Source organism: Photinus pyralis, unplaced genomic scaffold (assembly GCF_008802855.1).
Source record: "Photinus pyralis isolate 1611_PpyrPB1 unplaced genomic scaffold, Ppyr1.3 Ppyr1.4_LG6, whole genome shotgun sequence".
NCBI lineage: Eukaryota > Metazoa > Arthropoda > Insecta > Coleoptera > Lampyridae > Photinus > Photinus pyralis.
In genome coordinates, this window is record NW_022170663.1 from 15,957,710 (window position 1) to 15,970,102 (window position 12,393).

The 12,393-nt window shown below is 38.6% G+C and overlaps 1 protein-coding gene across 2 annotated transcripts in view; it reads right to left on the reverse strand.

Annotated features, from left to right (window-relative positions):
• Positions 1 to 1,270: 1,270 nt before the first annotated feature.
• The window catches only part of LOC116173266, a 133,565-nt gene continuing 122,442 nt past the window's right edge, over positions 1,271 to 12,393 (reverse strand). Inside the window, exons 5-14 of one of the 2 annotated variants that reach the window (XM_031490624.1) lie at positions 8,851 to 8,912; positions 8,522 to 8,593; positions 8,339 to 8,476; positions 8,226 to 8,291; positions 7,984 to 8,175; positions 7,707 to 7,929; positions 4,161 to 4,416; positions 3,924 to 4,104; positions 3,414 to 3,859; positions 1,271 to 3,362 (exon numbers count right to left, since the gene is read on the reverse strand). In XM_031490624.1, the coding sequence (XP_031346484.1) occupies positions 1,964 to 3,362; positions 3,414 to 3,859; positions 3,924 to 4,104; positions 4,161 to 4,416; positions 7,707 to 7,929; positions 7,984 to 8,175; positions 8,226 to 8,291; positions 8,339 to 8,476; positions 8,522 to 8,593; positions 8,851 to 8,912 (3,035 nt within the window). In that variant the 3' untranslated portion in view covers positions 1,271 to 1,963. Of the gene's footprint in view, positions 3,363 to 3,413; positions 3,860 to 3,923; positions 4,120 to 4,160; positions 4,417 to 7,706; positions 7,930 to 7,983; positions 8,176 to 8,225; positions 8,292 to 8,338; positions 8,477 to 8,521; positions 8,594 to 8,850; positions 8,913 to 12,393 lie in introns of both variants that reach the window. The other variant, XM_031490623.1, reaches the window with a different exon arrangement.

Consider the following 12,393-nt stretch of genomic DNA (forward strand, 5'->3'; position numbering starts at 1 on the left):
GTATTATGATATGGTTGAATATTCTCCACATTTTAAAAATATTTGGAATTATACAGGGTGCGCCCACAAAGTAGGGCGCCCAAATGGTACATTTTTTTAAATAGAACTCCCTGATGTACTTGAATGCATTTTTGAATTCTACGTATAATTTTACGTCTTTTTTATTATATGGTTGATATCCGAAAACCAGTAGTTTTAAAGATAATTCGATTTTTAAGAAAAATTGGGCAGTTGCATTGCAAGCGCCAGTATATTGCAGGGTATATTGTCAAAATTATTGCTTAAATTTTGATTCCAGGTTTTATATCTTTTATCCTGGGTTAAGTAAAAGTCAAATAAATACATCTACTATAAAACATTAAAAAAAATAGCTTACAGGGTGTTTGACTCACCCTGTACATTGTAATTTGTCCTGTAATTGACTTTTACTGTTATAAAGTTATTATTATTATATGTATTTTCACGCCGAAAAGGAATTATGCGATTGTTTATAGAGCACAGGGTAGGCGTGGGTTCATAGGGAGTCATCGGAAACCGAAAAATAAAAATCTCATAAATTATTCTTAATGTTTAAGCCCCCGCCTATTAAACAGAATCACAATTTAAAATCATGAGCTAATTATCTTACTTTATTGCTAGGGTCTATAACACTCCAACAAAAACATGTCACTAAATTCTGTTATGTTATGCACCCCCTCATGATTTTTTTGGTTAAATTTCACTCTTGATGTAGGTAAATGAAGTAGATTTTCAAATTTTTTTCTTCTCAAAATTACGAAATGAAACTAAGAGTTATAGTCACATTTTAATATTATGTTTTGGTTTGAGAGAGAAAGTGCCACTAACAGAATTGTTAAAACAGGCACGTACTCTACTTACTGGAAAGTTTTCTCGCAAAGACCTGGTTATTACCTAATTAACCTTTGTTGATGATCTCATAATGATATCCCAAATAAAATCATATACTCACCTTCCATTACTTATGACCATAAATCTGGAGTAGGCTAGGTATGTTAATTAAAAAAAATAGATCGAGGTTAAAACAATATAAAGTTTATTTTACTATTTACTTAAAACTTGCAACAATATAGACTCTCCTTAAGAGCTGTCAGCAATATACTTTAACAACGACTAAAACTAAGATTATGTTTACAAAACATTGATAATCTATTTTTTTGTTTCCTAAAGGTACAAGTTAACAAAGAAGATATAAAAGTCGACGATTAAGATAGACAATTAAAGTACCTGATCATTAATTAAAAATTGGACGGTAAGTGGTAATTATTTATTAATTAGGCGTATATCCGATATAAAAACAGTTCTCATTTTGAAAAAATTAACCCTTTACCCCGTAAATAATAATGTAATATTTGAAGTTCACATTTAAGTACATATTACAACAAGAACACTTAAATTTCTAGTATTTTACAGATTATAAATTTACAAGGGCGCCCATTTTATAGAAGCCGATATATATACACGTAAATTTTGCAATTATTTACACATAATTATCAATTTGCCAAACTTACTAGTATAATTGCGAGTATGTCAACAAAAAACAAGGTGTAAAGTAGAAAAGCAAGTACAGTAGTAAGTTTGTGTTGCAATTGTTTTTTATTGCACCACCCCAACCACCAATAATAAATGTATGTACAATAAACTAAATGCATTCGAATAAATTAAAAAGTCACTTTCATGCGCTTAATCGTTGTAGTCAATCGCAGTAGTGCCTTTCGCAGGATGTGTCAGTTGAAGGAAGCGGAGTTAGACTAGATTAATGATAATGTTAGTTTGAAGCTTATTCGACTATCAATGACGACTGTTCGCAAGGTTTAGTTTTTCGAGCTTTAATTGTTGCAAACATGTCAGATCTGAAAAAAAGCAAATCGAAATGTAAGTGGAAGAGGAAACGTCATGCCATGCAGCTACAGCAAGCAAGCAAATAAAAACTGGCACCAGAGGGTTACTTTCGCACAGAAGCGTCTAGCCCCCAAAGGTCGTACCAGGGCCCGTAGGTATTTCCGCTTCTATTTGATTTTTCGTTAAATTTAGTCGCGTGTTCGCCTCCATTCAGGCGTCGCTTCATGCTCTCGCCGTAATTCATTAGACCGGCATCGGCGGCGTTCGAGTTCGAACCGCCGCTGTTCGTTTTGGTGAGCTTAGTTCTCGGCAGGAACTGTCTACTTTCGATGGCGTCGGAAAACTCGTCGGCCGACGTGTCGCGATTTCTATCGTTGTAATACCTCATCTTATCACGATTATCCGTTTCGATGGTGGCGCGCTTCGAAACGGATCTTACGTCGTGTTGATCAGTATCGGAATTGATGCTCTCATAACTCGATCTCATACGCCTTTCGCGCTCTAAATTATCTATTTCGTTGTTTTTCTTGTAATACTTGGATTTGTAGAATCTGTCGTTTTCGTTTACCTCCTTCTCGCCGTTCTCGCTGTTCTCGACCTCTACTCTGAAAGTTTTGAAAGTTCGCGTCTCCTCGCGATACTTCATAATGTCCGAGTGCTCCAAGGTGTTGCTGCGATTTTCCACTTTATTTTTCTCATTCTTCACGTGAATTGGGTCGCTCCGTTCCATTGTGGAACTTCGGTTTGCGACGCTCTTCTGCTTGTCCGGGGAGTACTTGGACGATTTCGACAGCTTTTCCAGCTTCTTCCCGATTGCCGCGACGTTGGGGAACTGTTCCGTGTTCCGTTTAATTTTTTGCGCCTGATCGTCCACGACTATACAATCGTAAGGATCGTCGCTGGTTATTTCAGTTTCGCTATCCGAATCGGTCCCGGTGTCGTTGTCGTATTGCTGCAGAATATTTTTTCGATTAACCGTGCGTAATATTAGTCCATCCTCGTGATCGTAAAACTGATCCCCGTTCGTCTTCGGTTTATCAAAATGATTTTCAAAGTCGTCCTGATTTAAATTCCCATTTCTGCCGCGCGTTTTATGGGTTTCGTTAGCGACCTTTCGTTGATGACGGATTCTAACATTACTCTCCTCGTGCTGTTTGGCGTTTAGCGTTTTATCGGAGTCGTTAGATCGATCGCGACTTTTACGCGAACCTTTAATTCCCTTTCTATCTATAGTCGAATGGTGCTTTTTCTTTTCGTCAATATCGACCAAATCGCGATGCTTCCACAAAGCCATCCCTTCCAGCACTTCATTATCAGATCCGCTCTTACCAAATCTCCAGAAGGATTTCGTGCGCTTGACGAAACCCTTCTTGTCATCGTTTGTCCTCCACGTGATGCTCTGGTCGTCAGATAAGTAATTGCGGGTGTCGTCAATGGGCGGCTGAGACGATGGCAATTTTTTGCGGTTGTTGTTGTCATCGTGTAAGCTAGGACGACGACGTCTGGTCGAGTCGCAACATTAAAAAGCGATAAGAGTAAAAGTGTCCACTTACCTTGCCGGCACCTTCGTTTGTCCAGGAATTGAGTCATCGTCCGAGTAGTCCACTTCGGGCTGCGGCGGGGGATCGTTGCTGAAACCCGAATCGTTGCTGCTGTGCAGGGAGACGTTCCCCACTGGTCCTCCAATTTTACCGCCCTTTGTTTGCAGGTGAATGGGAAGAGCGTTGATACCAGGCGGTTTTTCCACACGCGTGACCTGGGGATGAGTGGAATAGGAACCGCCGGATGGTGCTGTGAAGCTGAAGCTGGAAGTTGACATCTTTAACCCGCCCGGTTGAGCGTACGGAGTTTGAAACGTAGACATGTCCATTTCTGGTTTTGAAAAGTTGGTACTGTGCGATTGGGAGAGTCCAGTTTTGTGATATGGTAAAGAGGGAGTGGGAACGGGAGCGGGTAGGGCGGGCGGCGGAATGTTGTTAGAAGCGATTGCTCGACGAATCTGCAAATAAAGTCGTGTTACCAAGACAGTTTCGCTGCATTTGACAAGGAGTTGAAGCAAATACCTGTTTAGCATTAGCAGATGATCTGTGCAGGTGTATAGTGTCGCCAAACATACGAGGTGTGGGGTTGTCTAAGTTAGCTGTGTTACTAGGCTGGGGTCCACTAGGCGATAAAGGGGTTATAGTACCTGTCGATGGGGTGGATCGTAGAGTTCCGTGATGGTTTGAGTCGCTTATGTCAGACCTGTGTTTAGGCGATCTAAGATGGAGGTAATCAAATGCTGTGTTAAATTAACTTACAAAGTGGAATCGTCCATCAGCTCTGTGTACGCTAGCGGAAACCACCCCGTGCACTGCGTGCGTAAGTTTTCCCCAAACTGCCACCCCTTATTTCTTTCACCGATTAAAGCAATTACATCACCTTCAAGGAAACTTAATTGATTGTCTCCACTCGACAAATACGCGTAAAGTGCTTTGGCCAGTTGAGTTTCCCATTGAGGGGGAGGCACCGAAGGAACGGCCATTGATTTTGGACGGCAACGAGTTGGAGTAGAATCTAGAACACGAAAATTAACAAGCACATTCACCTAAGATAGTTGGTATAATATCTCATCTAAAAATTCGCAGTTACACACTCTCAGGATACCATAATAATTTTAGGAGGACCAAAGGGGCTTTAGCTTGCTTCTCCAGGTTGAAACAATGCCACCTTGTAGTGTATAAATGCGTGCAGTTAACGTAATTTCGATCGGCATATTAATTTATTTAATTTCAAATGAACACAGAAGAAAATTTGTTAAATTGTAATTTTTAATGTAAATTTAGTCGGTAATTGTTTAATTTAATCCTAGTTCTTGTATTTAGTTTTTAGGATAAATTTAAAACACATAAAAAAGGGAACATTTATTCGTAATAAAAATTCGATCTAGTCAGGCCTTAGTAAAAAAATTAATTGGTTTTGCGATAAACAATGCCACGTGCGAGATAAGCAACGCAGGTGTCAACCATTTCGAGCGACGGTGCGGAATTTCAAGAGTCGCCGGGGAACAATAAGGTTTGTGGAAGTGGTTTTTCTCTTAAATATCAAGAATTGAGAATAAATAGGGGCTGTCTCATCATGATATTTTGAAAGAAAGCGTAAAGTTTTTGACGCTAATTTGCACCGGTAGTCTAGCCGGATATGTGAAAGAAGAAAAACGTAGTGGTCTTCATGTTAACAAAGTAATGTGCAAACAAGTTTGATTTTGTGAATAAAAAACCTCATGTAAATTACAGCAATCATAAATTTGTTTTGTTTTTTGTCTTCGAGTCAGTTTTGGCGGATTAAAGGTGAGTTTTTTTAAGAAGTAACAAGTTCTGTACTGACCAGGATTATTATTATATCTGAAGCGGGGTTTTCTCCTGGATCAAATTGCGTCATTTTTCAACATTAATTTTCAACAGACAGCCCAATTCAATTGGTAATAGAGATCCATGATTCGTATCCACTATCCAATTTTCCAAATTGCTGCTGCTTTCTAAAGCAGAAATCCAACTGATATTTGGAGAAATTCTCAACGCTTGGATAAAAGTAAGTCATTTGAATTTTTGTGTTGTATAAAAATAGAAGTCAGTCGTTTTTAGGGATTGTGTTTAATAAACCATTCTTTGCATAGAATCATTTTTAAATTTCTGAAGAGACACAAAAAGGCATCACAGAAGCTGGGATTAAAATTGTAGCTACCAGTGGCGGAGCAAATAGTTTTAGAAAAGGGGTATCAGAATTTTTTAATGTTCTGAAAGTTAGGATAGGTATGATCTGAAACATGTTTTGAATTTAGGAGGCCATTCCTGGTAGCGCAGTTCAGTTAAAGCTGGACTGCGGTACTAAGGGTCCCTGGTTCGAATCCTGGTTCTGGCATGGATATTTGTAAATGTATAGTGGGTTGGGTTGGTAGATCAGCCTTGGCTGAAACCCTGCCCACTAAAAATAAAAGGCAAAATAAATACCAAGGTTGTTTGTACATTATATATGGAACTACGGTCGGGTTTCAAGAACCTTTTAAGAAAATTAATTCAAAAAAAAGAAAACACACCAGAAATCATGAAAGTTCAAACTGGCATCATGTATTCGCAAGAGAGACATTTTAGAGCCTACGAAATGCACGCGAAGATCATGGACAAACTGATTCAAGACAACATAAACAACCAAAAGTCCATTAAAAAAGAAACCGCAACGATAATGAAAATGACATTCAAGAACAACAAGCCAGCGAGGTGCCATGGCAATGCAGCTACTAGCCAATACGATGGAAAGGCTCATGAGGGAAGTACGAGACCGCTAAAATAAATGAGAAGAAATTTTGAAAGAAAATCCTACAGGAGAGGATGGAAGAAAACCAGCAAGTAACCCAAAAAAGTACGTTAGAAGGTCTAGAGAAAATGGAGACGAAAATAGAAGCAGTACAAGAAGGTCAGGCGAAACTAGGAGGAAGTGATACGAGATATTAGAGCGGATCGAGTTCAATGGAGGGAGGAGATCGCAGCTGATCAGAGGCAAGTGAAAGAAGAAATCTAAGGGGAAGAAGGGTTAGTCAAAGTTCCAAACGAAAAAATTGAAGACATTCAGGAAGGATTGAAATTAGCAGATCAAAAGTTAGTACCGAGTTCCAAGTTATTGAGTGAAGATGAAGAAGAAAATGAAGAAGTTAACCAGGAGATTATAATTACATAATAAGTCAAGGATTACAGTAGAATAATAATTTACCAAGATGGAGATTGGGCCAGTGATGAGTAGGAGAAGAATAGAAGATTGAGAAGAACTTGGAGAAGAATTTTAATGAGAGAACCAACCGCAAATCAATTCCTTTGAAGGGGTACGAGGTACGAGTCCAATAGAAACAATGAGAATTTATCAAATATCGGAAAACTACGAAGACGTGGATCAGGAGCAAACCAATTTAATTAATTTCATAAAAAAATATTTCCAACGAACTAAAATTAAACAAGAAGCGGAACCAATTGAAGAAGATGAGTGAGTGAGTAGAAATAAAAATTGAAGAAAACAAAGAATACGGTCAAAGAGAAGAAGAAAATTTAAATGATTTGAGTTAAAACTTGGAGCTAGTTAAGGAAGAAATTAAAGAAGGTGAAAAAAGAGGAAATGGAGAGTCAACAGGTCGTTTTGAAGTGCTTGGAGGGGGTACGAGAGTGAGATAAAGAAGACAGGATTTGGAAAAAAGGAGTGAAAGTATTCAACAAAACATAATCACAACTATTATAGTCCTCTATAATAGAGGATGAGTCGTAGAGCCCAAAAGTTAAATTTGAAACTATGGACAAAAGAAAAAGTGAGAATAGCTCAGAAAAAATTGAAAAATCAAGAGGTATTAACATCATAGAAGATATGGGCAAAAAATTACAAGAAGAAGGGGAATTTGTAGAATACTCGAAGTTATTGAGGGAGTAAAAAAAATTAGCCAAGGCACAAGAGACAAATTTGAAATTATATAAAGAATTGCAAGAGATGAACAGAGAAAGTAAAAAATAAAGAAGATGAATTGATGATGAGAGAAGAGAAAGGGGAAAGGGAAACTAGAATTAGCTGAGAAGAGGTACACCCAAGATTTTATATTACATGATATTGCCGACTCTCTTCGTATTCTAAGTATTTTTGTCCGACCAAGAATTTTAGGTGGGTTTTTCAAAAAAGCTCTTTTTTTTTAAACTTAGCCGTTACACATTCTGAAAAATGCGAAACGTCAGGGACGAGTCCCTCTTCTAAAACGATTTGAGTGACCCTTGGGCGGTAGTTAAGCATTTTCAATCATAGTAACGGCCCTTTTCGCACGTACTAAAAAAACAAACCTTGAACAAGTGACGGTATGGACGAGTTTAGGTTGAAGTCAGATTTGGCCCTCGACATCGTGGTCACCGGCGAACCGACCTCCTCGATTGAGCGGATATCGAGGCAAGACGCATCCATGCTCTTCGTTTTGCGCAGTTGCGAACTAAGACTCATTCTGTCATCATCGTAGTGGGGACTTCTTGGATTTGAGTACAAATCGTCGTCCTGCCAGATCGACACTTGCTGCATATCAAAGATTATTGGACTAAGAAAAATCCACCTAGGTGATATACACACCCTGATTTTATTGCTGAAGATGTTTTCGACAGCTTCGGGCAGAAACTCGCGCGTTTTCGCTACCTCGGACCATTTATCTAGGTTTTGTTGGTAAGCGGCGACACCTTGGGCGTGGTATGACATGTAGTGCTTGGTTAGCGAGCAGTGTCTTTCCAAAACGAAACCGTAACGTCGTCGCTCTTGAGTCATTGCCTTAAATGAGTGTAGAAATCACCAACTGTGTCTTTTGCCTAATTACTTACGTTCTTTAAGCTTTGCTCGCAAAATGAGTCTAGTTTGGTTTTCTCCTCTTCAAGAACTTGCATATTCTAGAACAGTGGTATGATTATATGGCTAAATTATGGTGTAAAAGCACCTTTAGTTCCTTGTCCATGGCTAGCCCACCTTTGGAAGTTCCCTTGGATTTCTTGCGCTGCTTCTTCATAGTAGCGGCGGCCTTACTGTACGTTTCGGATCGCTGTTTGTGTTGCTGTAAGAATCTCTTCTGCTCCGACTAAAACTAAGCGTTAGACCTTTAATTGCTTTACTCCAAACCAACCTGAACAACTTTTGTGTCCTTCTCCAAATTCGTCTCTAACGGTACCAGCAGGTCAACATAGAATGCTTTAAGCTGAAATCAAAATGGCATTGGACTACTGCAAATACGGGGGAGTTTTATAGAGAGAAGTGAAACTGAAAACGTAGCATGTCACAGTAATTTAGACAAGGTGTAATTTGGTTAACGTCATCGAAATTAAAGTGTGAAAATTTCCTCCCTGGCCAGTGACCGGTAACGCAATTATCTTTCAAATTAATTATCGGTTCGGGAGCCACTTGTATCACTTTAATTCCATTTACCCGGCTGTCGACATTTTCGCCTATACTCACAATGTTCATTTGCTGATCCTGTATCTCCTTATAAACCTCCACAACCTTCATTAACGCCGCCCCTGAAAAACAGAAAAAAATATGCTTTAAAATTCAATTCCGTCGGGACTCTGTCGCAGTCCGATATTAAAGAAGCTAAATAAATATGGGGACTTAATTAGCGCAGTCGAGCGATAATTTCGTTTAAATTGACGCTTTCGAAACGGATTTTAAACACGAAGGACCTTAAATATTAAATGGCTACAAAAATAAAATGCTTCATTAATCAATTCAAAATTAGGGGGAGATGTAAAAATGCTACAAATACATTTTCCAAACAGTGATTGATGTTCTAATATAATTAAGCTTATATGAACTAAGATCAACTTTATATTTGCCCGATTGATTGATTAATTTTCGGCATAATTCGAAGGAAAACGAAATAATAATGGCTGTCCAAAATGAACAATGTAATTAACATTCGTTCGTTTTTGTTTTCCGATTTTCTATTATGCAACGCTTCATCCCACAAGATCAATTTATGAAAAATCAAATTCAAATTTATTAATCCGTAAGTTGCAAAGTAAGGCTTGTTTTTGAATAAAACTTTGTTTTTCACTGTAGGTCGTCTAGTGTAAGAACAGTCGCTGGTAGCCGCCCACTGCAAAACTGGTTGCGTGTGATGTGTACACAAATTATGATATATTTTCATCGCGAAGAAAAAGACATAAGTTTTGCAATGGGCGGCTACCTGGGACTGTTCTTATACTAGACGACCTATAATGAGAAACGAATTTTTATGCAACAACAAGCCTTACATTTTATTTGAGGTCAGTTTAGAGTTTTAAACGCTATATACTCATCCGTTTCGGCTCTTTTCCTTCAAAATGCACCTGAAGCCATGTAAGATCTAAAACTTGGTTTTTAGTAAAAAAAAGCATACAAGTGAGGGGTCAAATTTTCGCAACATCCTAAACCTAAGCGCGTATTTAGAAACGAATTTCCATAAAAAACGAGCCTTACTTGCTCTTGAGGGGAATTAGACCCCAAAAAAGTTGAACATGGGCCAAAGGAATCAAAACATGCCAACATACCCAAGACATGCAATTAGACAAACAATAGGCCCAACGCACAAACTGAAAATTGGTGAAAATGACCTCAACAATGTGCTGAAAGCCCTCCCCAAAGTCCCAAAGAATCGGAAGAATAACTTTGATTTATTTTTTCTCTACGGTAGAGGGTCCCGTTTGTGTCTTGTGTCAAGGAACTAAAAATGTATCGTGATTAGAGTGGAAAGAGGTTTGGATATCGACCTAGTAGCGGCAGAGACTCGATCCTATCGAATTTTTCTCTCGACCAAGATTTTCTCCTTCAACTTTTGGACGCTCTGGGGGCGTCTTAAAGGGTCTGGGAAAACGGAATCGTTTCAGAAGTTCTGTAACCACTTAGACAGCAACGACAAACGCCAGTACGGCACTCCTTTTGCTTCTTTCCATTTTTCGCGCACTCTTGACGCTTATTTCGCTTCTTTTGCACTCATCAGTTGGTACACTTTACGCATACGTGACCCCCTAAACAGGATCGCTAAAGACAAGGATAACTACTAACGAAAACGATCTTCAAGACTCATTCGCGTCTCTTCTACGTTGCGCCATATTCTCGCCTCCTTTTGGCGACGATTTTGCGCTTTGTTTTGCACCTTCTACACGCTTCTTTGACTCCATTTTGTAACAGGTGGTCACTTTAGGCTAAGAAAATTTTGATTTTACGAAATTGCCGGTACAGGAAATTGTATACGTGTACCGCTTCATGATAATTGAGAACGGAACTAATGTGCGAGAAAATAAAGCGCGTTTAAATAAGAAACGAGTGTGCAACAGATGGGCGTCGAAACGCCACAGTGTTGCCAGTTCTAAAAACCGTTGCATGAGGAACATAGTTCGTGCTAGACCTTCACATGTATAAAAAAAACATAACCGAAACCGGTTTTACGTTGGGTCCATTTCAGTGTTCGAGTTCGGCGACTACATAAGTAAAAATTAGGTGGGAGAAAGGGATTTCGAAGCGCAACTATATGCGTTAAGTGCGGAATTTTGAGATCGACCAAAGATTTATTTTTAATTAAAGGTTCGAACTGAAAATTACGAAAGATATGTCACCTGCGTAGTCGTGCGCGATATTTTATTACGAATTTTAGGCGACAACTGTGCCGCGATTGTGACGAAATTATGATCGTGTGTGCTTTTAAATCCATTGTGAGTTACTCTTACAATTAAAAGCAATATAAAGTGGCGTATTTACGTGAGCAAACACTATCATGTTATTGCATTATTGGATTGCGTGCTCGCGTTTAAATAAATTGTTGCCACGAAGGTGTTGTGGTCCAAGGTGCATAACATTAATTATGTCTATATTTGGGGTGATTATACGACAAAGAAAACAAGTTTATCAATTAGAACTGTGCACCTCTGTTGTATATATAGGGTGTTAATAGGTTCCAAATAAAACGGCAACCGGTAAAAAAGTTTGAAGACAATTAATTTGCACCTTTGTTGGCTGTTAAACCCTAAATTAAAGTTCGAGAAACCTGAAGCCCGGTTTGTTCTTGATTTGAAGTAATCAACCCACCGCTCAAAATTAATTTTCAGCGAGCAGTTAAATTTTCCAGGCCACAGTCCGATTGTATTACACAAGAAGTTCCGCCGTCCTATTGAATTTCGGCTACCTATTCAAAGGAGAGAATTAACTGTCAATGGGAAAAAGCTTCGACTCATCAATAAATGTAAGTTATTTGAATATTTGATTTGTATAAAAATAGGATACGATTATTTTACTTAAAGTTAACATTCCTAAAGAGATGGACCCACGGAAGTTTTTTTTTAAATATTCAAACCAGAGCACCCTGAAAGTAGAGATAAAGACCAACCTTTCGCAGTGTAAGAGTCATTAAAAGATTATTTGGGGGGAACCTTCTGGAAGCGAATCTTCCGATGGTGAGCATATTCTGTATTATATACCAAACCAAATTGGTGGTCGAAATGCTCGTGGAGGCTATTACGAACATCTAATGTGTCAAATGATAAAGATAGCGATCAAGGATGTTTATATCAATTGAAGCGAGTACAGAGGGTGCAGCACGTTTTATTTTGCTGCCGGATGTGCATGCGGCGTGTCGCATAGACAACAAGAAGGAAACTGCTATATCCAAAATCTTTTCTCGTAATATTGAGCGCTTAATATGCATTTTTTTCATCTAATATGCTATGAAAATGGTCCACTGTTTACATCTCGGAAGTTTGAAAGTCAATTAGATGCCAATAGGGGATTATACTAACCTAACTATAACTGTAATGGGCCGCAAAAGCGAGGAGATCTATTAGGGAAGTTTTCAAACGCTGCGAAAGTTCCTGGCAAAATATCCGATCGAATAAATGTCATAGTCTACCGTATCAGAAAATCGTTGCCGGGGGATGAATCTCAGAAATTGAATGTAGCACACGATTGTAGAGAAAACACGCTTTGTACAAGGTTTTTTAATTTTTGCAGGCACAGAAAATGAATGTA